Source organism: Salvelinus alpinus, chromosome 5, assembly GCF_045679555.1.
Source record: "Salvelinus alpinus chromosome 5, SLU_Salpinus.1, whole genome shotgun sequence".
Taxonomy (NCBI): domain Eukaryota; kingdom Metazoa; phylum Chordata; class Actinopteri; order Salmoniformes; family Salmonidae; genus Salvelinus; species Salvelinus alpinus.
Genome location: NC_092090.1, coordinates 76,989,147 through 77,016,342, shown reverse-complemented (window position 1 = coordinate 77,016,342; position 27,196 = coordinate 76,989,147). Strand labels below are relative to the sequence as shown.

Genomic DNA, 27,196 nt, shown 5'->3' with positions numbered 1-27,196 from the left:
AGACAAGAAAATGAATCTACATAGAAACTCATGGAAAATGTGTGTAGGAAGTTGTGAAATAGACAGGAGACACCCTTCAGCCCCTTTAATCCCCTTCTCCACACTGAACCCACCTGAGTCGCTGGGCAGGACCTCCACACTCCAGGCCTCGCTGGTGGTCTCGGAGATGGTGGATCCATATGGGTCTAGCAGCACTGAACCAGAGCCTGGTAGACACAGCAGGCTGCCCAGCATGTTCTCTACAGCCGCCCCTGAGCACACACGCAGACAGACAGAGAGAGAAAGCCTGGGGTCACGGGCATTTCATGCTGGGCCCAAAGGCACGCGCACACACACACACACACAACTGTGCCAAAGGTCAAAGGTTAATGGTAATATCTCACCCCACCGCCGCCCCCTGAGCCATGACTTTGAGCTGCTGATTAAGCCGGGCATTACTCACAACCAAATTACCCCTCACCCACCCTCCCACAAAGTCCTCCACACGACGTCCCTCCATTTCCATTTGGGATGCTGCGGCAGGTTAACAAGGCGGAAGAATGCGGAGGAGGGGAAAGAGCTAGCAGGTGTGAGTGGGAGTATGGTGGCCGGGGTGCGGATCATGAGTCGACCCGTGGTACCCACACTCCCAGGTACGCCATGTTTCCACTTCACAGCACACACAGGCGCACGTGCGTGACAGCGCCCAGGCAACAGTCTGCAGGGCGGGGGCAGGGCCCTTCCTTGCGGCAGGAGCTCTACCCTGCTGTCCATGTTTACAGTCTTCAAGGTAGAGGCGCAGAGCACTTGTCTTTCAGGTGGATGATTAAATGAGTGGCACAACAAGAAGTGAAACAATTAGAATGTCTGCCTCATTATCATGGTAATCTTATCAGTGGGATAATGAGGTATTAATGGATATTTAATGTGCATCTCATAACCCAATCCCTTGGAGAAAACACATAAGGAAACCGTTGTAAATTCACTTAATGATGGAAAAGTCCCCCAACGCCATATTCCGAGCAATGAAAAATGGTGGATGCAAATGAGAAGGAACCAAGGTCAATAAGACTGCAGAGACTGAGTGAATATATATATGAGCGAGAGAGAGAGGTTTGCATGGAATAAAATGAACAATTCTGATGTCTTAAGGCGTCAGCATGCTTCAGTTCGGCTGGTGCCAAGCTGAACTTGTCTAACCGAACAAGTGTGCTCGTAAACTCCCTTAAAAAGACCTTCTCTTGAAAAACGAGAAAAAAAGCAGCAATAGTACCTTTTGGCCATTTAGAGACGCCGTAGCCACTCCAAAATAGTCAGAACTAATTTATGTCAAGAAATCTGTCATTAATTTTGACGTTTTTGCCAAATAAATCTTATTTGCGTGATTTTACATCTAAGATGTTCGGTGCATTATTGTTCAATGAAAAAAATGTGCATGAAAACATTTCTCATTGAATGATAAGACTTTATTTAAGAACCCCTACTGTTGACCAATCACCGATAAAGGGGCGTAGACTTCAACCTTCAGCTTGCCTCCAGAACTGTTTTGGTGTGCACGACCAACCCACCCCAAAAAACTCGCTAAGTCCAAAACGTCGTCATAATATATGCACTCTACCGAACTGTTTCGGCTTGGATGTATGCGGACGCCATTAAAGAACATTAAAGGTTGTCCTTACTTTACAGAATTAGCTAAATAAAATGGGATACTCCAGAATAAATGTGACCATAGGCTATAATGAGCGGAACTATTAAAAAAACAAACACAAAAGTTAGAAATACAAGCTAGATGAATAGCAGATAATGATAATGAGCTGCACACATGGAACTCATACTTTGATTGAAATCATGCATCGATGCTTCAATGGGAACATTCTAGTTATGCACAAGGATCTCAAGTTGGGATTCAGCCCGAAGTGCCCATTTTCTACCCACATATAACCATCTACCCATAGCTAAACTTAAAGGGCATTCAAGAGAGTGACCTCAATCAAGAACACACCCATCCAAACATCACTCGAAAAAAGTAAAATTAAGAAATAGCAATGATAAGTCCTCAAGGGATAGAGTGCTTTATAGGACAGGGCTGCTTATGGAGAGGAAACCATAACATGCCGTTTACAACATACACCACAACATGACAGTATTGTGCTACATTTTCTTAACAAAAATATGCAACAATTTCAAAGATTTTACTGAGCTACAGTTCATATGAGGAAATCAGTCAATTGAAATAAATTTAATTTGGCCCTAATCTATGGATTTCACATGACTGGGAATACAGTTTTGCATTTATTGGTACCAGATACATATTTAATAAAAAATAAAAACCGAACCGAAAGGTTGGTGGATCGAATCCCCGACAAGGAAAAAAATCTGTCGTCCTGCCCCTGAGCAAGGGAGTTAACCCACTGTTCCTCGGGCGCCGAAGACGTGGATGTCGATTAAGGCAGCCCCCCACACCTCTCTGATTCAGAGGGGTTGGGTTAAATGCGGAAGACACATTTCAGTTGAAGGCATTCAGTTGTAAGGTATCCTCACTTTCCCTTTCCTTTCAAATTGCCTCCGATAAAATGCAATTGCGTTCGTTGTCCGTAGCCTGTTGTGAGGCCGGTTGGATGTACTGCCAAATTCTCTAAAATGACATTTGAGGAGGCTTATGGTAGAGAAATTCATGTTAAATTCTCTGGAAATAACTCGTGGACATTCCTGCAGTTAGCATGCCAATTGGACGCTCCCTCAACTTGAGACATCTGTGGCATTGTGTTGTGTGACAAAACTGCACATTTTAGAGTGGCCTTTTTTTCCCAGCACGAGGGGCACCTGTGTAATGATCATGCTGCTTAATCAGTTTCTTGATATGCCACACCAGTCAGGTGAATATATATAAATAAACACACGGCATATGTTGGAACTCCTTCAAGACTGTTGGAAAAGCGGTCCAGGTGAACCTGGTTGATAGAATACCAGGAGTGTGCAAAGCTGTCATCAAGGCAAAGGGTGGCTACTTTGAAGAATCTCAAATATAAAATACATTGATTTGTTTAACACTTAGTTTACTTCATGATTCCATATGTGTTATTTCATAGTTTTGATGTCTTCATTATTATTCTACAATGTAGAAAGCAGTAAAAATAAAAACCCTGGAATGAGTAGGTATACAAACTTTTGACTGGTACTGTATGTCTTACCAGCTATTTCCTGCAGTCTATCTTCGTCTATGTTGGGGTCAAAGTCGCTGCCCAGCACGTCTGTGCTCCAGGTCTCACTCACAGTCTCAGAGATATCCCGGTCATCTGTCAGGCCCATCATGTCTCGTATCTCAAACTTCCTCAGTTTGTCATCCAGGTTGTCCTGAGTGGTGGCTGGGGGTTAGAAATATTGACAAAGTTATCACGGCTCAATTTAACAATCCCTGACATTGATATACACTACCGGTCAAAAGTTTAAGAACACCTAGGGTTTTTCTTTATTTTTACTATTTTCTACGCTATACATCAAAACTATGAAGTAACAAATGTAGTGTAGTACCTACATGTAGTAACCATAAAAGAGTGTTCAATCAAAATATATTTTTTATTTGAGATTCTTCAAAATAGCAACCCTTTGCCATGATGACAGCTTTGTACTCTTGGCATTCTCTCAACCAGCTTCATGAGGAATTTCTTTCCTTCATGCATTTGACCCAATCAGTTGTGTTGTGACAAGGTGGGGGGTGGGGGGGTGCAGAAGATAGCCCTATTTGGTAAAAGACCCAAGTCCATATTATGGCAAGAACAGCTCAAATAAGCAAAGAGAAACGACAGTCCATCACTACTTTAAGACATGAAGGTCAGTCAAAACGGAAAATTTAAAGAACTTTGAACGTTTCTTCAAGTGCAGTTGTAGTAAGGACCTCTGGGGGGGGTGTATATTTATGTATGTGTGTGTGAATATATAAACTCAGCAAAAAAAGAAACAGCCTCTCACTGTCAACTGCGTTTATTTTCAGTAAACTTAACATGTGTAAGAAGATTCAACAGACATAAACTGAACAAGTTCCACAGACATGTGCCTAACAGAAATGGAATAATGTGTCCCTGAACAAAGGGGGGGTCAAAATCAAAAGTAACAGTCAGTGTCTGGTGTGGCCACCAGCTGCATTAAGTACTGCAGTGCATCTCCTCCTCATGGACTGCACCAGATTTGCCAGTTCTTGCTGTGAGATGTTACACCATACTTCCACCAAGGCACCTGCAAGTTCCCAGCCATTTCTGGGGGGAATGGCCCTAGCCCTCACCCTCCAATCCAACAGGTCCCAGACGTGTTCAATGGAATTGAGAGCCGGGCTCATCGCTGGCCATGGCAGAACACTGACATTCCTGTCTTGCAGGAAATCACACACAGAACGAGCAGTATGGCTGGTGGCATTGTCATGATGGAGGGTCATGTCAGGATGACCCTGCAGAAAGGGTACCACATGAGGGTACCACATGAGGGAGGATGTCTTTCCTGTAACACACATCGTTGAGATTGCCTGCAATGACAACAAGCTCAGTCCGATGATGCTGTGACACACCAAATCGATCCCGCTCCAGAGTACAGGCCTCGGTGTAACGCTCATTCCTTCGACGATAAATCAAATCCAACCATCACCCCTGGTGAGACAAAACCGTGACTCGTCAGTGAAGAGCACTTTTTGCTAGTCCTGTCTGGTCCAGCGACGTTGTTGCCGGTTTCTGGTGAGGACCTGCCTTTCAACAGGCCTACAAGCCCTCAGTCCAGCCTCTCTCAGCCTATTGCAGACAGTCTGAGCACTGATGGAGGGATTGTGCGTTCCTGGGGTAACTCGGGCAGTTGTTGCTGCCATCCTGTACCTGTCCCGCAGGTGTGATGTTCGGATGTGCCGATCCTGTGCAGGTGTTGTTACACGTGGTCTGCCACTGCGAGGACGATCAGCTGTCCGTACTGTCTCCCTGTAGCGCTTTCTTAGGCGTAAGGACATTAAGGACATTGCAATTTATTGCCCTGGCCACATCTGCAGTCCTCATGCCTCCTTGCAGCATGCCTAAGGCACATTCACGCTGATGAGCAGGGACCCTGGGCATCTTTCTTTTGGTGTTTTTCCAGAGTCAGTAGAAAGGCCTCTTAGTGTCCTAAGTTTTCATAACTGTGACCCTAATTGATACCGTCTGTAAGCTGTTAGTGTCTAACGACCGTTCCACAGGTGCGTGTTTATTAATTATTTATGGTTCATTGACCAAGCATGGGGAACAGTGTTTAAACCCTTTACAATGAAGATCTGTGAAGTTATTTTGATTTTTACAAATTATCTTTGAAAGAGAGGGTCCTGAAAAGGGGACTTTTCTTTTTTTGCAGATAGACACAGAGGTCCTTACTACATTGAACAAAAATATAAATGCAACATGTGAAGTGTTGGTCCCATGTTTCATGAACTGAAATAAGACTCCAGAAATGTTCCACACACACAAAAAGCTTATTTCTCTCAAATTTGTTCACATTCCTGTTAGTGAGCATTTCTCTTTTACCAAGATAATCCATTCACCTGACTGGTGTGGCATATCAAGAAACGGATTAAACAGCATGATCATTACAGGTGCACCTTGTGCTGGGGGCAATAAAAGGCCACTAAAATGTGCAATTTTGTCACAACAATGCCTCAGATGTCTCTCAAGTTGAGGGAGAGTGCAATTGGCATGCTGACTGCAGGAATGTCTACCAGAGCTGTTGCCAGATAATTGAATGGTAATTTCTCTACCATGAGCCAAAGCAAAAAATATATATAAACTGGAATGAGTAGGGTTTCTAAAACTTTTGACCGGTAGTGTAGCTGATGATTTCTCACAACACACCATGTTCATGCTCCAGCAGTTGTAGAGCCTCCACCCCATTGCTCCCTGATGGCCCAGCTCCCAGCTCTGACACAGACTCTCCCTCCAGGTCCAGAGACGACACAGAGTTAGACCGGTTGGACGGACCTGTGCAAAGAAAACAATTACATTGTGACATCTCTAACTACAATGCATCAGATTACAAAGTCCTCTTCTGAATCCTCTTTTTGTGGTACATTAACAGTTACTGTGGTTTAGATAAGATACTGTAATAACATCTATTATAAACCTAATTCCATGGTCAAACATTGAACACATTCTGTTGTGTTGCTGTAGTAACAACTGAGTTAGCAGGGCATGTGGGCTGTTAGCACACTGACCCTCTGAGATACCCTCCAGGTTGTCACTGCAGAGGGAGAAACGCAGGGTTTTGTCTGGTTTGCAATGGTGCTTGGTGTCGTCTACAGGAGTGTACCCTTGTGCTCCATCAGTCTGCTGCACGGTCAACACCTGAGAGAGAACAGCACTGGTTACTGCCATTCTGGCTCTTGATATGGGCTTCTAATAATGACAAATACATCTGTTACATAAAAGTATATATAAAAGTAACTGATCTTTGATTTCCACTATAGTGTGGAACTGTATTAGAGCACATCTCCATAATGAACTAATCTTCATGATCCAGGCTCCTTAGTTACCTCATTCTCTGACATCATGCCGGGGATGGTCTGCGGGCTGCTTCCTAGTGAGATCACCAGGACCTCTTCTGGCATCACCTCCTGCAGGGATTCCATGGAGCTGGCCTCTGCTTCCTCCTGCTGGGCCAGCTCAGTACGGCTGCGACTGCGGGAGGCTGCTGGGGGAGCAGGAAGACAGACGAGATGAGGCTAACTAAATAACAGAGATTCAGGGTTAGCAGGGGACAAGGAGTTACTCTGTAATATTCACTCATTAACAGAAATTCAAGAGTGCGCAAAAGACTGGGATCGGTTTCAATTATAACAAAAGCAAAAAGTAGGCAATATACTATCTATAAAACAACCGAACGTACAGACTCACCTACCTACACACAACTACATACAGACTGCTTTGCTAGTTAGATTACCTGTTAGTTGCTCCCAACCTTTCAGTTTTGCATTGTGAAAGAAGTATTGCAGTGAACAGAAATATTGGACTCATGAATATCTCACATTTAATCATTAAATCAATGAATCTCTCCTAATAGAGACTGAATATTTTGCTAGGCCCTGCTTAGATAACCTGTGCTGTATAACCCGTGCAGTGTAATATAGGTCAATGACTGCATCCAATCAGGTTCACAAATCACAAGTGCATGCCAAATACAATGAAGCAGCCACACTCATCACAATCTGCACATGGCATGCATACCATTCTAATGACCGACCTGATGGATTTCTACAGGATGACAATCTGTTCCTACATTGTGCTCTGTATGGTTTTTTATTTAATCTTTACTTAACCAGGTAGGCCAGTTGAGAACAAGTTCTCATTTACAACTGCGACCTGGCCAAGATAAAGCAAAACAGTGACAAAAACAACACGTGATAAACAAACGAACAGTCAATAACACAATTTTTAAAAACTATGTACAGTGTGTGCAAATTAAGTAAGGTTAGGGAGGTAAGGCAATAAATAAGCCATAGTGGGGAAATAATTAGAATTTAGCATTAACACTGAAGTGATAGATGTGCAGATGATGTGCAAGCAGAGATACTGGAGTGCAAAAGAGCAACAAAAGATGACCTGGAGACAGTATTTACAGATGTGCTGTGTACAGGCGCAGTGAGCTGCTCTGACAGCTGATGCTTACAGTTAGAGAGAGAGATAAGTCTCCAGCTTCAGTGATTTTTGCAATTCGTTAAAGTCATTGGCAGCAGAGAACTGGAAGGAAAGGCGGCCGAAGTAGATGTTGACTTTGAGGATGACCAGTGAAATATACCCGCTGGAGCGCGTGCTACGGGTGGGTGTTGCTATGGTGACCAGTGAGCTGAAATAAGGTGGGGCTTTACCTAGCAAAGACTTATAGATGACCTGGAGCCAGTGGGTTTGGCGACGAATATGTAGCGAGGTACAGCCAAGTAGAGCATACAGGTCGCAGTGGAGGGTAGTATATGGGGCTTTGGTGACAAAACCGATGGCACTGTGATAGCAAACTAGATGTAGTCTGAGTAGAGTGCTGGGGGCTAGTCAGTTTTACGAGGGTATGTTTGGCAGCATGAGTGAAGGAGGATTTGTTTGCAAAATAGGAAGCTGATTCTAGATTTAATTTTGGATTGGAGATGCTTAATGTGAGTCTAGAAGGAGAGTTTAGTCTAACCAGACACCTACAGTGAGGGAAAAAAATATTTGATCCCCTGCTGATTTTGTACATTTGCCCACTGACAAAGAAATGATCAGTCTATAATTTTAATGGTAGGTGAGAGACAACTATAACAATAACTATAAGTGAGAGACAAAATAACAAAAAAATACAGAAAAACGCATGTCAAAAATGTTATAAATGGATTTGCATTTTAATGAGAGAAATAAGTATTTGACCCCCTCTCAATCAGAAAGATTTCTGGCTCCCAGGTGTCTTTTATACAGGTAATGAGATGAGATTAGGAGCACACTCTTAAAGGGAGTGCTCCTAATCTCAGCTTGTTACCTGTATAAATAGACACCTGTCCACAGAAGCAATCAGATTCCAAACTCTCCACCATGGCCAAGACCAAATAGTTCTCCAATGATGTCAGGGACAAGATTGTAGACCTACACAAGGCTGGAATGGGCTACAAGACCATCGCCAAGCAGCTTGGTGAGAAGCTGACAACAGTTGGTGCGATTATTCGCAAATGGAAGAAACACAAAAGAACTGTCAATCTCCCTCGGCCTGGGGCTCCATGCAAGATCTCACCTCGTGGAGTTGCAATGATCATGAGAACGGTGAGGAATCAGTCCAGAACTACACGGGAGGATCTTGTCAATGATCTCAAGGCAGCTGGGACCATAGTCACCAAGAAAACAATTGGTAACACACTACGCCGTGAAGGACTGAAATCCTGCAGCGCCCGCAAGGTCCCTCCGCTCAAGAAAGCACATATACATGCCCGTCTGAAGTTTGCCAATGAACATCTGAATGATTCAGAGGACAACTGGGTGAAAGTGTTGTGGTCAGATGAGACCAAAATTGAGCTCTTTGGCATCAACTCAACTCGCTGTGTTTGGAGGAGGAATGCTGCCTATGACTCCAAGAACACCATCCCCACCGTCAAACATGGAGGTGGAAACATTATGCTTTGGGGGTGTTTTTCTGCTAAGGGGACAGGACAACTTCACCGCATCAAAGGGACGATGGACGGGGCCATGTACCGTCAAATCTTGGGTGAGAACCTCCTTCCCTCAGCCAGGGCATTGAAAATGGGTCGTGGATGGGTATTCCAGCATGACAATGACCCAAAACACACAGCCAAGGCAACAAAGGAGGGGCTCAAGAAGAAGCACATTAAGGTCCTGGAGTGGCCTAGCCAGTCTCCAGACCTTAATCCCATAGGAAATCTGTGGAGGGAGCTGAAGGTTTGAGTTGCCAAACGTCAGCCTCGAAACCTTAATGACTTGGAGAAGATCTGCAAAGAGGAGTGGGACAAAATCCCTCCTGAGATGTTTTATTTTTATTTATTTTTTTCACCTTTATTTAACCAGGTAGGCTAGTTGAGAACAAGTTCTCATTTGCAACTGCGACCTGGCCAAGATAAAGCATAGCAGTGTGAACAGACAACAACACAGAGTTACACATGGAGTAAACAAGTCAATAACATGGTAGAAAAAAAGAGAATCTATATACAATGTGTGCAAAAGGCATGAGGAGGTAGGCAATAAATCGAATAATTACAATTTAGCAGATTAACACTGGAGTGATAAATCATCAGATGATCATGTGCAAGTAGAGATACTGGTGTGCAAAAGAGCAGAAAAGTAAATAAATAAAAGCAGTATGGGGGGTGAGGTAGGTAAATTGGGTGGGCTATATACCGATGGACTATGTACAGCTGCAGCGATCGGTTAGCTGCTCGGATAGCAGATGTTTAAAGTTGTTGAGGGAGATAAAAGTCTCCAACTTCAGAGATTTTTGCAATTCGTTCCAGTCGCAGGCAGCAGAGAACTGGAAGGAAAGGCGTCCAAATGAGGTTTTGGCTTTAGGGATGATCAGTGAGATACACCTGCTGGAGCGCGTGCTACGGGTGTAGCCATCGTGACCAGTGAACTGAGATAAGGCGGCACTTTACCTAGCATAGCCTTGTAGATGACCTGGAGCCAGTGGGTCTGACGACGAACATGTAGCGAGGGCCAGCCAACTAGGGCATACAGGTCGCAGTGGTGGGTCGTATAAGGTGCTTTAGTAACAAAACGGATGGCACTGTGATAAACTGCATCCAGTTTGCTGAGTAGAGTATTGGAAGCTATTTTGTAGATGACATCGCCGAAGTCGAGGATCGGTAGGATAGTCAGTTTTACTAGGGTAAGTTTGGCGGCGTGAGTGGAGGAGGCTTTGTTGCGAAATAGAAAGCCGACTCTAGATTTGATTTTGGATTGGAGATGTTTGATATGAGTCTGGAAGGAGAGTTTGCAGTCTAGCCAGACACCTACAGTGGGGAGAACAAGTATTTGATACACTGCCGATTTTGCCGATTTTCCTACTTACAAAGCATGTAGAGGTCTGTAATTTTTATCATAGGTACACTTCAACTGTGAGAGACGGAATCTAAAACAAAAATCCAGAAAATCACATTGTATGATTTTTAAGTAATTAATTCACATTTTATTGCATGACATAAGTATTTGATACATCAGAAAAGCAGAACTTAATATTTGGTACAGAATCCTTTGTTTGCAATTACAGAGATCATACGTTTCCTGTAGTTCTTGACCAGGTTTGCACACACTGCAGCAGGGATTTTGGCCCACTCCTCCATACAGACCTTCTCCAGATCCTTCAGGTTTCGGGGCTGTCGCTGGGCAATACGGACTTTCAGCTCCCTCCAAAGATTTTCTATTGGGTTCAGGTCTGGAGACTGGCTAGGCCACTCCAGGACCTTGAGATACTTCTTACGGAGCCACTCCTTAGTTGCCCTGGCTGTGTGTTTCGGGTCGTTGTCATGCTGGAAGACCCAGCCACGACCCATCATCAATGCTCTTACTGAGGGAAGGAGGTTGTTGGCTAAGATCTCGCAATACATGGCCCCATCCATCCTCCCCTCAATACGGTGCAGTCGTCCTGTCCCCTTTGCAGAAAAGCATCCCCAAAGAATGATGTTTCCACCTCCATGCTTCACGGTTGGGATGGTGTTCTTGGGGTTGTACTCATCCTTCTTCTTCCTCCAAACACGGCGAGTGGAGTTTAGACCAAAAAGCTCTATTTTTGAATCATCAGACCACATGACCTTCTCCCATTCCTCCTCTGGATCATCCAGATGGTCATTGGCAAACTTCAGACGGGCCTGGACATGCGCCTGCTTGAGCAGGGGGACCTTGTGTGCGCTGCAGGATTTTAATCCATGACGGCGTAGTGTGTTACTAATGGTTTTCTTTGAGACTGTGGTCCCAGCTCTCTTCAGGTCATTGACCAGGTCCTGCCGTGTAGTTCTGGGCTGATCCCTCACCTTCCTCATGATCATTGATGCCCCACGAGGTGAGATCTTGCATGGAGCCCCAGACCGAGGGTGATTGACCATCATCTTGAACTTCTTCTATTTTCTTCTATTTTCTAATAATTGCGCCAACAGTTGTTGCCTTCTCACCAAGCTGCTTGCCTATTGTCCTGTAGCCCATCCCAGCCTTGTGCAGGTCTACAATTTTATCCCTGATGTCCTTACACAGCTCTCTGGTCTTGGCCATTGTGGAGAGGTTGGAGTCTGTTTGATTGAGTGTGTGGACAGGTGTCTTTTATACAGGTAACGAGTTCAAACAGGTGCAGTTAATACAGGTAATGAGTGGAGAACAGGAGGGCTTCTTAAAGAAAAACTAACAGGTCTGTGAGAGCCGGAATTCTTACTGGTTGGTAGGTGATCAAATACTTATGTCATGCAATAAAATGCAAATGAATTACTTAAAAATCATACAATGTGATTTTCTGGATTTTTGTTTTAGATTCCATCTCTCACAGTTGAAGTGTACCTATGATAAAAATTACAGACCTCTACATGCTTTGTAAGTAGGAAAACCTGCAAAATCGGCAGTGTATCAAATACTTGTTCTCCCCACTGTAGGTACTTATAGATGTCCACATATTCTAGGTCGGAACCGTCCAGGGTGGTGATGCTAATCGGGCGTGCGGGTGCAGGCAGCGAACGGTTGAAAAGCATGCATTTGGTTTTACTAGCGTTTAAGAGCAGTTGGAGGCCACGGAAGGAGTGTTGTATGTGTGCAAACCTGGTGGCCAACTACAAGAAACGTCTGACCTCTCTGATTGGCAAAACCCTTGTTGGCACCAAGTACTAAGTCATGTTTTGCAGAGGGGTCAAATACTTATTTCCCTCAATAAAATGCAAATCAATTTATAACATTTTTGATATGCTTTTTTCAGGATTTTTTTGTTGTTATTCTGTCTCACTGTTCAAATAAACCTACCATTAAACTTATAGACTGATCATTACTTTGTCAGTGGGCAAACGTACAAAATCAGCAGGGGATCAAATACTTTTTTCCCCCTCGCTGTAGGTATTTGTAGTTATCCACATATTGTAAGTCAGAACTGTCCAGAGAAGTGATGCTAGGTGGGCGGGCAGCAATCGATTGAAGAGCATGCATTTAGTTTTACTAGCATTTAAGAGCAGTTGGAGGCCACGGAAGGAGTGTTGTATGGCATTGAAGCTCATTTGGATGTTTGTTAACAGTGTCCAAGGAAGGGCCAGATGTAAACAGAATGGTTATGGTACAATACTTTCAAACAGAGGGATGCACGATCCCAACATCAGTAACTTCAATATCTCTTTAGCCAAAAGCATGTATCTGAAAACATTCAGCAGACAACCGGGTATAAACGACGTTAACAAGACGAAAGCACAGGGCGAAGCAGGCATGGTCAAAACAACATGGACAAGAGCATATCTAGCTCTATCTGGTGGTGAAGCAGTGGGACTGCAGCTACATGGCTATAAGCATGGCTGTTACTGTATGTTTTTGACTGGCAGTGATACATGACTGGCAGTGGTACAAACACACGCTTTAGTTCTAGTCAGCCTCACAGGGCTGCCAGGCTACCCACCAAAAGGGGTAACTAATGGAATGTGTGCAGACAGGGTGGTGGTTGTGGAGTCCCAGGACGTTGCTAACTGTTGTCCTGATCGTTCATAGGCAGCAAAGGAGGAAGGAAGAAGGTTGAGGGTGAAAGAGTATAAAGGGCAAATATTTAGTAGCAACAGTATAAAATCTGACAATGGTTCATATTTTAGGGCAGCTTGAAGCGGCTTATTTCATGGCAGAGGATGTTGTGCCCTCACATTTAATGAATGTATTTCTAATGGAGGAAGGTATACATTTCTCCATCCATACCAATTAAAAAGGGTTCATTTATATTTGGTCATTTAATTGGTTGTCATTTCTGGAATTGAGCTCCAATCTAGAAGCTGCTAATTACCTGTAGAACAGTCCCAGAACCTCATTAGCTTCCTACATAACAGGGGATTTCTAAGGCAGCCATTACAACTCCAGCAACCTGGTTATTTATTACCATGAATGAAACAACCTATAGTTAGTACATAAATACAGCAAGGCTGGTTTCTGTGTAGATTCAAACTGAACTCCAACTGGTGCCATCAGTTACAGCAAAATACACTATTGAAAAGACATCCTATAATGGGAATGACAAGTACTGGAGATGAACACCGTACATCATTAAGCAGTATGTAATTCTATCTGTCAGAAAGCCAGTGGCTGCACATGTACAGTAACAATAGCTGAGGTAGGTAGGTACCTAAGTTCCTGTTCTTCTTGTTGGCGGGGGTGGTGGTTGGGGAAAGCTGGGGGGTGTTGGAGGGGGTGAGTTCCAGACTGTTGCTCTTCACTGTGCGGGACTGGGGCACGTTGGCCATTAGGGTCTCCAGGAGTATGTGCTCCTCCTCCCGGAGGTGGTCCCCTGCCATCACACTCCGTACAAAGTCCACCTGAACACCATATGATTAATTTACTATACTCTCACATCCTAGTCTCTATGTGGAACCTAATTATGATGTTTTTAATAATGCATGAATAGCTAAGCTGGTGGAGAACTTATGCCACAGGTGATAAGTACAGGGCTCTGCTTTACAATGAACCTAAAAGTGGAGCTTGAGACATGCTACTGTGCAGAATACAGCTAGAGTAATTGTTGATTATCACACTGTTATAAGGAAAGGTAGCTAAGGGAGGAGACACTGTACTGTAACTCCAAGAATATGTGAGACCACTTTGTATACTTGAGTATGGTACATCCCAGTTAGGGTTCCTGCTTATTCCCTCCTGATTCCTGGAATTTTACAAACAGGATTTCTGGAGAACCTGGGATAGTTACCAGAATTTTGTAACCGTAAGACCAGTCCTTAAAACATAACAGCACTCTCAACAACCTGTGTGAAATGTCTCTTTCTGGTCTGACAAGTTTGGGCATGTCATGTAAATGTTCTGTAACATAGGAATCTCTACGGTTGCCTGTATAAAACATGGGTGTATACAATTCTTAGGCTAGGCTAACTATATAACATTCAGACTGAAACAGTCAGATCAGCAGTGTACCAGGCAGAGCAGCTGACTGTGTGTCATGTACGCCACAGTCCTGCTGAGGCCTTCAAGTAGGTTCAAGGAGGACATGGGCGGCGTCTCCACAGCTCTCCCTCCGATTACCACATCCAAGAAGGCAGCTACGCAGCTCTGAGGTGACAACCAGACAGTCAACTTCAATAATATGGCAAGAAGCAAAACATGTATTCAGAATGTAATAAAAGCTACCCCATGGGCAAACTGGTTCCATATTAAGATGTGTGTTTGAAGATATTACCTTATCGAACTTGGCCAAACTGTTTTTCCTCCTGGGGTCTCCATCACCGTCAGCCATTGCCAACTGTTGAAGAAGCTGCCCTACCTAAAGGACAAAGATAATGATTAGAATATATACAAAGGTAACAATATTTTGTCTTATAATCTAACAGTTAAAACAGGATTTGTACTCTAAGCTGTCAATATAAGAGTAGTGTGGATGTATGAGTCTGTTGGCTCCTCCACTGACCTGCATGAGGTTGAAGCGAGCCACCTCGTTGATAGGGGCATCTGAGATTATGCCATACTGCTCAGGGTTGACTATGGCTGGGCAGATGAAGCAGGTGAGGAGCAGGTCCGTGCACATGGTCCGCACCTCGCCCACCTCTAGCCTCTCCACACACGACAGCGTCTTGTACATCTGAGACACAATCCAACGCAGGTTGTGGGGGAAGCAGTAGGTGTTCTGCTTCAGGTAGCCAATGAACTTGTTGACCAGGGTCACCAGCTTGGCCTCATTGGCCTCCACAGCAGCCGCCACCTTCTGCCTGTAGCCCTCCGAGCCCTTCTCCCCAAACAGGCGCTCCTGCTGCGCCGGCGTGAAGCGCTCTGTCACCTTGGAGGGGTCCGTCTCCAGGTGGTCCTCGTCCTCCACCAGCAGCTGCATGATGGGCTCGTGGAGGGTGGCGGTGAGGAAGAGCTTGGCGGAGTACAGCCCCTCAGAGAAGAGCTTGAAGAGGATGCTGAAGGCGCACGTGCCTCGCCGCAGCAGCCGCCGAGGGTTGTCGCTCTCCTTTAGCTCAAACTCCACCAAGTATCGCAGGACCTGGAATTTATAGAAACAGCAGCACTGTTACCATCAGTTTTAGCAGTGCAGAGGTTAGAAAATAACTGCCTGATCACACTGCCTATGGGGATATGTAATAGTATTAGTAACATGTGGCTGCTGTGGACTTTGTGAGTGCAACTGACTATTGGCTGTGTGTGACTAGTATGTTTATAGTGTAAGTGTATAAATCAGAAGAGGTCTGGGCTGCTCACCTGCAAGAGGTAGCTCTCATCCTCCTGCATGATACAGTTGCCATAGAGTGAGGTGAAAACAGTGTAAATGACCCCCTGTGTGTGCTCCTGGTTCAGCCTCTCCCCAGCCACCAGGCAGGAGGCCACCAGCCGGGGATTCTCCCGCACCCGGCCCAGGAACTCCCCGTAGATGCTCTCCTGGAAGCCCAGAGTCTTGTAACCATCCAGGAACTGTGTGTCCTCCAGCACTTTGGCATGCTGGCAGCATTCGGCCGGGGAAGCCTCAGCACTGTAGGAAAGAGAGATTTAATTACAAGAGCAGAAGGCTCCACAAACCAGGAGCTGGAATTAGGCAACAATGGGCTGTTGATTAGTGGTTGGAGTGACATGTAATTGTATGATATTCTTGCTGACCACAGGACTCCTCTTATTCCTTGCAATTTCCCTTTTGACCTGCTAAACTAAATAATACTCAGCTGGGTCTGGCATGCACCATGTTTGTATTTGGCAGGATCTCCCATAAACAAGATGATCACATCAGGAAGATAAGACAGTTAACACTGTGGAATCCTACTTCAGGACTACTAAATTACTAGTTCATTAAAAGGTCACTCGGTGGTCACACATTGCTGTACAATTTAAAATGCAGGACAATGGGCAGGACAATTTAAATTGCCCATTAATTGAGAGTTCCTATTAGAACAGTTTCTATTCTACACTTGGATCCATGTCAATGAAGTGCACTGGTGTAACAGTAGCTGTGGGGGCACCATGCTGACCTGGTGAGGATGAGCCGGTCGAGGTTGATCCTCTGCTGCTTGGTGATCCAGGCAGCACGGTACAGCCTCTCAGCAGTCTTCAGCACGTCCCCATTGAGCCGCTGGATCAGCTGCTTCTCTGAGGCCACATACAGCCGCTCCTGCTTCAGGTGATGGGCCAGAGTGTGGATGTCTGGCTTCATCTTTACCAGCTCACGCAGAGAGGCAAAGGACTGCAGAAGAGTGAAAGAAGAGGGATCAGTCACACTGGGAGAATGAGTCCTAGACATTCAGGACAGAGCAACATACAGGGCAGTTTGAGTAATTTATAAGTGTGGACAATGTACCATTTCTATATCTGAGAGGAATTCAGATGAAGAGCAGGAAAGAACCCATTTCCTGTGGGTGCATAGCTGGCAGAATCCTAGCTCACACACAGACAGAGGAATTGGATTGTCAGTAGTCAAGAGAAGGTAGAAACACTACTTCCATTGGCTGAGAATGACAGCAAAGAGAGAAGAGGGGTGGGGGGGAAAGAGGGCTTCAAGCCAGCTTCAGCAGCTGGCCCCATACTGGGACGGCCTTTAAAGAATTGAAAACTCCTACTCTCGCACACACAAGCGTCTGGTAGTATTATTCACAGCACAAAAGAATATGCAAATCCCTTTTTCTTCACACAAATACACAAACCAGACAGAACACATTAAATTTAAATGATTTCCTGGAGCATTCTATGACACAAAAGGCTCTTTGTGGATGGCTGCTCCCGAGGAAAACAGACAAGATTGTAAGGCTGGGAGGCCCGTGAAAGCGGCCCAGAGAACCCTGCCTCAGACAGAAGGCTACGGCTATCAGAGGACACAGCCTGCTAGCTAGTAACATACAAGTGCAAATGCTTGATACTATTAAACAGAATCAATTAATGTGGTTTGAGGCATAAATATTGTGTAGAGGCTTAGAAGCATTTTTTAAAACATGTCAAATAAGCAAGGTTATCATCATGGGTAATACACAAGGCAGTCTGTGTTTCTTTAGTATGCTAAATCCAATGATGGACAGGCAACTGTGGAGTTTTCTGGAAACATGAACACTGTGGGATCTCTGCTAAATCAAATTCTGTCAAATGTATATAAGGTTAATCAATAGATTATTGAACGACTAGTATACTTGCCCATGAGATGATGCATGTGCCGTATACTCGAGAGATAACTACATTTGTCATAGTCCTGCGGGGAAGAGAAAGGGTATAGGCCTAGGGCCGACAGACAGGCGGTACTGTAGGAACTGCGGCCTGGTACTGGTAGTAAAGCCATTTCTGCGTTAGAGATTTGTTGAGTAGACCTACAGTGCATTTGTAAAGTATTCAGAACCCTTGACTTTTTCCACACTGTTACGTTACAGCCTTAATCTAAATGTATTCAAAATAAGAATCTGTAATATCACATTTCCATACGCATTCAGACCCTTTACTCAGTACTTTGTTGAAGCACGTTTGGCAGCGATTACAACCTCGAGAATGACGCTACAAGCTGGGCACACCTGTATTTGGGGAGTTTCTCACATTCTTCTCTGCAGATCTTCTCTGTCAGGTTGGATGGGGAGCATTGACGCACAGCTATTTTCAGGTCTTTCCAGGGATGTTCGATCGGGTTCAAGTCCGGGCTCTGGCTGGGCCTCTCAAGGACATTCAGAGACTTGTCCCAAAGCCACTACTGTGTTGTCTTGGCTGCGTGCTTAGGGTCATTGTCCTGTTGGAAGGTGAACCGTCGTCCCAGTCTGATGTCCTGAACGCTCTGGAGTAGGTTTTCATCAAAGATGTCTCTGTACTTTGCTCCGTTCATCTTTCCCTCGATCCTGACTAGTCTCCTAGACCCTGCCGCTGAAAATCAACCCGACATCACGATGCTGCTGCCACCACCACGCTTCACTGTAGGGATGGTGCCAGATTTCCTCCAGACTTGACACTTGGTATTCAGACCAGAGTGTTCAATCCTGATTTCAGCAGACCAGAGAATCTTGTTTCTCATGGTCAGTCCTTTAGGTGCCTTTTGGCAAACTCGGGCAGTCATGAGGCTTTTACTGAGGAGTGGCTCCCGTCTGGCCACTACCACAAAGGCCTGATTAGTGGAGTGCTGCAGAGATGGTTGACCTTCTGGAAGGTTCTCCCATCTCCACAGAGGAACTCTGGAGCTCTGTCAGAGTGACCATTGTGTTCTTGGTCAGGCCCTTCTCTCCAGACTGCTCAGTTTGACCAGGCGGCCATCTCTAGGAAGTGTCTTGGTGGTTCCAAACTTCTTCCATTTAAGAATGATGGAGACTACTGTGTTCATGGGGAGCTTCAAAGCTGTAGAAATTATTTGGTACCTTTCCACACATCGGTGCCTCGACACAATCATGTATCGGAGCTCTACGGACAATTCCTTCGACCTCATGGCTTGGTTTTTACAACTGTGGGACCTTATATAGACAGGTGTGTGTGACTTTCCAAATCATGTCCAATCAATTGAATTCACCACAGGTGGACTCCAATCAAGTTGTAGAAACATCAAGGACGATCAATGGAAACAGTACGCACTTGAGCTCAATTTCAAGTCGCATAGCAAAGGGTCTGAATAGTTATGTAAATAAGGTATTCCTATTTAAATAAATGTGCAAAAAACAGGTTTTTCGATTTTTCGCTTCGTCATTATAGGGTTGTGTGTGTAGATTGATGAGAAAAAAATATTTTATCCATTTTAGAGTAAGGCTGTAACGTAACAGAATGTGGAAAAAGTCAAGGGGTCTGAATACTTCCCGAATGCACTGTACCCAATGACTAAGTAATGGAAAAGGGGAACTCGAAAGCAGAAGAAAACACTGTAGGTGGTGGGGAAAGGCACAGGTTGGAATGTGTGAGACAGAATAACTGTAGCTACAGGTAGGCTAGAAATAGAATTCTCAGTCCAAAGCCACCCCAACCCTCTGTACTAGAGGTCAACCGATTAATCGAAATGGCCTATTAATTAGGGACGATTTCAAGTTTTCATAACAATCGGAAATCGGTAATTTTGGGCGCCGATTTTTTCCCCCCACCTTTATTTAACTAGGCAAGTCAGTTAAGAACACATTCTTATTTTCAATGACGGCATAGGAACGGTGGGTTAACTGCCTTGTTCAGGGGCAGAACGACAGATTTTTACCTTGTCAGCTCAGGGATTCAATCTTGCAACCTTACGGTTAACTAGTCCAACGCTCTAACCACCTGCCTCACGAGGAGCCCGCCTGTTACGCGAATGCAGTAAGAAGCCATGGTAAGTTGCTAGCTAGCATTAAACTTATCTTATAAAAAACAATCAATCATAATCACTAGTTATAACTACACATGGTTGATGATATTACTAGTTTATCTAGCGTGTCCTGCGTTGCATATAATCAATGCAGTGCGCATTCGCGAAAAAGGACAGTCGTTGCTCCAACATGTACCTAACCATAAACATCAATGCCTTTCTTAAAATCAATATACATTTTTAAACCTGCATATTAGGCTAAAAGAAATCCAGGTTAGCAGGCAATATTAACCAGGTGAAATTGTGTCACTTCTCTTGCGTTCATTAGTCGCAGAGTCAGAGCATATGCAACAGTTTGGGCAGCCTGGCTCGTCGCGAACTAATTTGCCTGAATTTTACGTAATTATGACATAACATTGAAGGTTGTGCAATGTAACAGGAATATTTAGACTTATGGATGCCACCCGTTAGATAAAATACGTAACGGTTCCGTATTTCACTGAAAGAATAAACGTTTTGTTTTTGAGATTAAAGTTTCCGGATTCGACCATATTAATGACCTAAGGCTCGTATTTCTGTGTGTTATTATGTTATAATTAAGTTTATGATTTGATAGAGCAGTCTGACTGAGCGATGGTAAGCACCAGCAGGCTCGTGCTTACGAGCACTTTCATGCGTTTTGCCAGCAGCTCTTCGCAATGCTTCAAGCATTGCGCTGTTTATGACTTCAAGCCTATCAACTCCCGAGATTAGGCTGGTGTAACCGATGTGAAATGGCTAGCTAGTTAGCGGGGTGCGCGCTAATAGCGTTTCAAACGTCACTCGCTCTGAGACTTGGAGTAGTCGTTCCCCTTGCTCTGCATGGGTAATGCTGCTTCGAGGGTGGTTGTTGTCGATGTGTTCCTGGTTTGAGCCCAAGTAGCAGCGAGGAGAGGGATGGAAGCTATACTGTTACACTGGCAATACTAAAGTGCCTATAAGAACATCCAATAGTCAAAGGTATATGAAATACAAATCTAGAGAGAAATAGTCCTATAATTCCTACAACCTAAAACTTCTTACCTGGGAATATTGAAGACTCATGTTAAAAGGAACTACCAGCTTTCATATGTTCTCATGTTCTGAGCAAGGAACTTAAACGTTAGCTTTCTTACATGGCACATATTGCACTTTTACTTTCTTCTCCAACACTTTGATTTATTTAAACCAAATTGAACATGTTTCATTATTTATTTGAGGCTAAATTGATTTTATTGATGTATTATATTAAAGTTAAAATAAGTGTTCCTTCAGTATTGTTGTAATTGTCATTATTACAAATAAATAAATAAAAATGTTTTTTTTTAATAAATTAAAATCGGCTTTTTTTGGTCCTCCAATAATTGGTATCGGCATTGAAAAATCATAATCGGTCGACCTCTACTCTGTACATGATCCTTAGGCTCAGAACAAGGAAGCACACCATCCATCTGATCAAAACACCATAACAGCACCTGAACCAGTGATGTAGAGTCGTGGTGTTTAGAACACAACCCAAACATCCCCTCAGTTGAACATACAACACAGGCCAAGAGAACAATGCGCTTTCTAAAGGCACTCGAAACTCAGCCAAAGTCCCCTTCTCACTTCCCCTCCACATCAGATCAAGTAGGACTGTTTGCATGAGTAAGTTAACAACTCCAGTAAACCATAATCTATGGTCCCCACCACACCACTGCTGAGCCGCTGCATCTCCCTTTGAAACTCGTCAGGCCTTCTTCCATTGGACTGCAGACATTTACCAGCTCCTGTGTGGAATGCCTTGGGGTGCACACTGCTCCTCCCTACAATCACCTCCTCTCAGAATGAGCTCACACACCAGAGACATAGCAAAACTCTACCTAGCCTATTCCAGCAATCTGGGCCCACCACTCCCCATATTCAATTGACAACATAGGATAGTCAGATATTCTGTTTTAGATGATTAGGAAACTAAAAATATGAAATTAAAACCAGGGTGAGCAGGGTAGCTGAGAGTGTACTTCAGTCAGAACATAGATCTGATAAAAATGGCTACATCACAAAAGCTCAGGCATACAGCACTCTTTCACTCGTTCCCCACAGAGGTTGTCTGTCACATCTAGTAGGCCTAGGCCTGTCCTACAACAACTTTCATTATTGAGCAAAGCCTCCTGCACATGTCCCTGTTTAACAGTACATGTGCCATACACACAATATACTCAACTGCTGTACCCTGAGGAGGCTTAGCATGTTTATGTTCAGATTATTGATTCTGGGATGGAGAGGTAGAGGGAATCACACTGACACTGGTGTCTCCCTGGCCATAGAGGGGCAATGTTGGGGGAGAATATGCTGTGTGGCATTACAAGCCCAATTGATGTTTTCAGTGAGTAGTTTCACTTTGAGAGTAATTTCGATGCTTGGCTAGCTCTTCTGCTTACACAACCATGTTCAGAATAATCCAGTGCAGTAGTGTCATAAATGCCTAGAAACTTAAATTAGGCTATCTGAGCCCAGAGATGACAAATTAGTAAATGCTTCCTCTTACAAACACCATAACCAAAGGGGGGCATTCTGTAGGTAAGAGCAGTGCTGGCAGGAAATATTTAGAGACTTCAAGTTCAAAGGTGGGAGCAAAGGAGTAGCGTCCAAATATAGGAAAAGGAGAAATGATATAGGCCTAAATCAACACCTTTACTGACATATGCTACAAATTTTATTTTGCAAAATGTAGTTCAAAATGCTGCCTGGAAGGAAGACAAAGCCTGACAGTGCACTTCAACACAACATCCTCATCCTCTGGAGTATTCAACTTCCTAACTTCTGAACTTGCCGAACACACACAACTAGTAGTGCATGGGCAGAGGCAGTTGAGATTCAATGAAACCAGAATTATATCCAATTTCTGATAGATCACTATAACTCAATAATAAATTAAAGAAGCTAGGAGCACACTTCTAATTTGCAGGGATTGAGGTGTATGTGTGTTTTGGCTCAAACAATGAACCTAATCAAAATGTCAAGTGCATCCCTGAATCAACATAAATAGTGACCATCCTGTTTTTAAAAAAGACTGAGCCCCTCTTGATACACACATGCCTTTTTCTATCGTTCATCATACTGCACTACAGTCATGGCCCCTGCAGTGGGTGGGGCTCAACTGTGCACCTAACTAGGGGATCGGGTGGGTAATGAAAGGGGTGACCACCGTTTGCCAGCCACGCAGCTGTCTTTAGAGAGATAAAACTGCAGTTGCCCAGCAGCCCAGAACCATATAACAGCCCCTCTTTGTCACCCTTAACTTGGAAAATAGTAACTACAGACCACTTCAGAATTTCTTATGTAAAAATCTATGATAACTGACATTGAGGTAGTTATAAACTAGCCAGTCCTATGATTTGTTAAGGCCCTAGCTTGTTCACTCTGTTGCAGCACAGTCGACATCTTGCGGAATTTTTGGTTTGTTTGTTAGCATCTCACTGCTAAGGTTTGCAAGCATTATGATAGCAAGCTATAGTAGCTGTTTACAACAGCTCGACCGTACCACCTACTTAACGTTAGTTGTTGTAAACAACTAGTTTTCTATCTTGATGCTGGCAAACCTTAGTAGTGAGATAGCAAGCATTGGATAGGTAGGTAGCTATCTAATTATTAACGTTATATCCTAAACTAACAAAATATCAAGCCATCGAAGAGAGAATGGCTAACGCGCTAGCTATCACCAACGATAGCTAGCTAACGTTATCTAGTTACGGTAACTAACGTTAGCGATCTAACGTAAGTTTGCTAACCTTAAATGTTGGTAGTACTGTACTAGCCAAACATCGAGTTACGGTGGGACAATTTTATGGGAATGCCTAGGCCAATGTTGCCGTGGTAGGCCAGTTGCGGTGGCAAACCGGTACAATCACAGAGGACCGTTCGTGTTCAAACATCAAGAAGTAGCTAACAACTACTAACGTTACTAGCTAGCCTGCTATCTGTGCAAACTAGCATGGAGGAGGCCTGCGAGGAAAACATGCAAACATAACTATAACACTAATTCAATGACTTACCAAACAAGTTGATTAGTATAACAGTTGTTTACGGAATCCCTATAACCGTGAAATAATTGCAGTAAGCAATAAGTCGTTAGCTCGATACGTCTATTCCACAGCGTTTCTGAACTCCCTCTTTCGGGTTACAGCGCTTGCTAACGTTAGCTGTCATAATGAGAAGACGCGCTCCACCCGCATGCGCACTGGGCATAGAATACTCTTGGACGCGGTCAGCGCTTTCTTGCGTCCTTGGAATGTCTCTACCCTAAAACCTTAACCCTTACCTTAACTGTTTTACATTTCAACTTCAATGAGGGTGACGTCCGAGTTTGGACTTCCCAATGATGCCGTTTAGACTTTTTCCTCTTGGAGACTCAAGGCTGTTGAGGTTAGAAATACTTTAAGAAATTAGCAGGTCAACTCTATTTGATCTGTATTACATTTACATTACATTTAAGTCATTTAGCAGACGCTCTTATCCAGAGCGACTTACAAATTGGTGCATTCACCTTATGATATCCAGTGGAACAACCACTTTACAATAGTGCATCTAACTCTTTTAAGGGGGGGGGGGGTTAGAAGGATTACTTTATCCTATCCTAGGTATTCCTTAAAGAGGTGGGGTTTCAGGTGTCTCCGGAAGGTGGTGATTGACTCCGCTGACCTGGCGTCGTGAGGGAGTTTGTTCCACCATTGGGGTGCCAGAGCAGCGAACAGTTTTGACTGGGCTGAGCGGGAACTGTACTTCCTCAGAGGTAGGGAGGCGAGCAGGCCAGAGGTGGATGAACGCAGTGCCCTTGTTTGGGTGTAGGGCCTGATCAGAGCCTGAAGGTACGGAGGTGCCGTTCCCCTCACAGCTCCGTAGGCAAGCACCATGGTCTTGTAGCGGATGCGAGCTTCAACTGGAAGCCAGTGGAGAGAGCGGAGGAGCGGGGTGACGTGAGAGAACTTGGGAAAGTTGAACACCAGACGGGCTGCGGCGTTCTGGATGAGATGTAGGGGTTTAATGGCACAGGCAGGGAGCCCAGCCAACAGCGAGTTGCAGTAATCCAGACGGGAGATGACAAGTGCCTGGATTAGGACCTGCGCCGCTTCCTGCGTGAGGCAGGGTCGTACTCTGCGAATGTTGTAGAGCATGAACCTACAGGAACGGGTCACCGCCTTGATGTTAGTTGAGAACGACAGGGTGTTGTCCAGGATCACGCCAAGGTTCTTAGCACTCTGGGAGGAGGACACAATGGAGTTGTCAACCGTGATGGCGAGATCATGGAACGGGCAGTCCTTCCCCGGGAGGAAGAGCAGCTCCGTCTTGCCGAGGTTCAGCTTGAGGTGGTGATCCGTCATCCACACTGATATGTCTGCCAGACATGCAGAGATGCGATTCACCACCTGGTTATCAGAGGGGGGAAAGGAGAAGATTAATTGTGTGTCGTCTGCATAGCAATGATAGGAGAGACCATGTGAGGATATGACAGAGCCAAGTGACTTGGTGTATAGCGAGAATAGGAGAGGGCCTAGAACAGAGCCCTGGGGGACACCAGTGGTGAGAGCACGTGGTGCGGAGACAGATTCTCGCCACGCCACCTGGTAGGAGCGACCTGTCAGGTAGGACGCAATCCAAGCGTGGACCTTGCCGGAGATGCCCAGCTCGGAGAGGGTGGAGAGGAGGATCTGATGGTTCACAGTATCAAAGGCAGCCGATAGGTCTAGAAGGATGAGAGCAGAGGAGAGAGAGTTAGCTTTAGCAGTGCGGAGCGCCTCCGTGACACAGAGAAGAGCAGTCTCAGTTGAATGACTAGTCTTGAAACCTGACTGATTTGGATCAAGAAGGTCATTCTGAGAGAGATAGCAGGAGAGCTGGCCAAGGACGGCACGTTCAAGAGTTTTGGAGAGAAAAGAAAGAAGGGATACTGGTCTGTAGTTATTGACATCGGAGGGATCGAGTGTAGGTTTTTTCAGAAGGGGTGCAACTCTCGCTCTCTTGAAGACGGAAGGGACGTAGCCAGCGGTCAAGGATGAGTTGATGAGCGAGGTGAGGTAAGGGAGAAGGTCTCCGGAAATGGTCTGGAGAAGAGAGGAGGGGATAGGGTCAAGCGGGCAGGTTGTTGGGCGGCCGGCCGTCACAAGACGCGAGATTTCATCTGGAGAGAGAGGGGAGAAAGAGGTCAAAGCACAGGGTAGGGCAGTGTGAGCAGAACCAGCGGTGTCGTTTGACTTAGCAAACGAGGATCGGATGTCGTCGACCTTCTTTTCAAAATGGTTGACGAAGTCATCCGCAGAGAGGGAGGAGGGGGGAGGAGGGGGAGGAGGATTCAGGAGGGAGGAGAAGGTGGCAAAGAGCTTCCTAGGGTTAGAGGCAGATGCTTGGAATTTAGAGTGGTAGAAATTGGCTTTAGCAGCAGAGACAGAAGAGGAGAATGTAGAGAGGAGGGAGTGAAAGGATGCCAGGTCCGCAGGGAGGCGAGTTTTCCTCCATTTCCGCTCGGCTGCCCGGAGCCCTGTTCTGTGAGCTCGCAATGAGTCGTCGAGCCACGGAGCAGGAGGGGAGGACCGAGCCGGCCTGGAGGATAGGGGACATAGAGAGTCAAAGGATGCAGAAAGGGAGGAGAGGAGGGTTGAGGAGGCAGAATCAGGAGATAGGTTGGAGAAGGTTTGAGCAGAGGGAAGAGATGATAGGATGGAAGAGGAGAGAGTAGCGGGGGAGAGAGAGCGAAGGTTGGGACGGCGCGATACCATCCGAGTAGGGGCAGTGTGGGAAGTGTTGGATGAGAGCGAGAGGGAAAAGGATACAAGGTAGTGGTCGGAGACTTGGAGGGGAGTTGCAATGAGATTAGTGGAAGAACAGCATCTAGTAAAGATGAGGTCAAGCGTATTGCCTGCCTTGTGAGTAGGGGGGGAAGGTGAGAGGGTGAGGTCAAAAGAGGAGAGGAGTGGAAAGAAGGAGGCAGAGAGGAATGAGTCAAAGGTAGACGTGGGGAGGTTAAAGTCACCCAGAACTGTGAGAGGTGAGCCATCCTCAGGAAAGGAACTTATCAGGGCGTCAAGCTCATTGATGAACTCTCCAAGGGAACCTGGAGGGCGATAAATGATAAGGATGTTAAGCTTGAAAGGGCTGGTAACTGTGACAGCATGGAATTCAAAGGAGGCGATAGACAGATGGGTCAGGGGAGAAAGAGAAAATGTCCACTTGGGAGAGATGAGGATCCCAGTGCCACCACCCCGCTGACCAGAAGCTCTCGGGGTGTGCGAGAACACGTGGGCAGACGAGGAGAGAGCAGTAGGAGTAGCAGTGTTAT

The 27,196-nt window shown here is 45.1% G+C and overlaps 1 protein-coding gene across 3 annotated transcripts in view; it reads right to left on the bottom strand.

The window, feature by feature from the left end:
* Nucleotides 1-24,084, bottom strand: part of gapvd1 (GTPase activating protein and VPS9 domains 1) — a 35,862-nt gene extending 11,778 nt beyond the window's left edge. The window contains exons 1-13 of one of the 3 annotated variants that reach the window (XM_071403380.1): nt 23,919-24,084; nt 16,619-16,830; nt 15,861-16,128; nt 15,070-15,645; nt 14,842-14,925; nt 14,580-14,714; nt 13,783-13,972; nt 13,075-13,149; nt 6,509-6,666; nt 6,191-6,320; nt 5,832-5,957; nt 3,171-3,344; nt 114-251 (exon numbers count right to left, since the gene is read on the bottom strand). In XM_071403380.1, the coding sequence (XP_071259481.1) occupies nt 114-251; nt 3,171-3,344; nt 5,832-5,957; nt 6,191-6,320; nt 6,509-6,666; nt 13,075-13,149; nt 13,783-13,972; nt 14,580-14,714; nt 14,842-14,925; nt 15,070-15,645; nt 15,861-16,128; nt 16,619-16,800 (2,236 nt within the window). In that variant the 5' untranslated portion in view covers nt 16,801-16,830; nt 23,919-24,084. The remainder of the gene's footprint in view (nt 1-113; nt 252-3,170; nt 3,345-5,831; nt 5,958-6,190; nt 6,321-6,508; nt 6,667-13,074; nt 13,150-13,782; nt 13,973-14,579; nt 14,715-14,841; nt 14,926-15,069; nt 15,646-15,860; nt 16,129-16,618; nt 16,831-23,918) is intronic. The other 2 variants (XM_071403381.1, XM_071403382.1) reach the window with 2 other exon arrangements.
* Between the last annotated feature and the right edge of the window lie 3,112 nt (nt 24,085-27,196).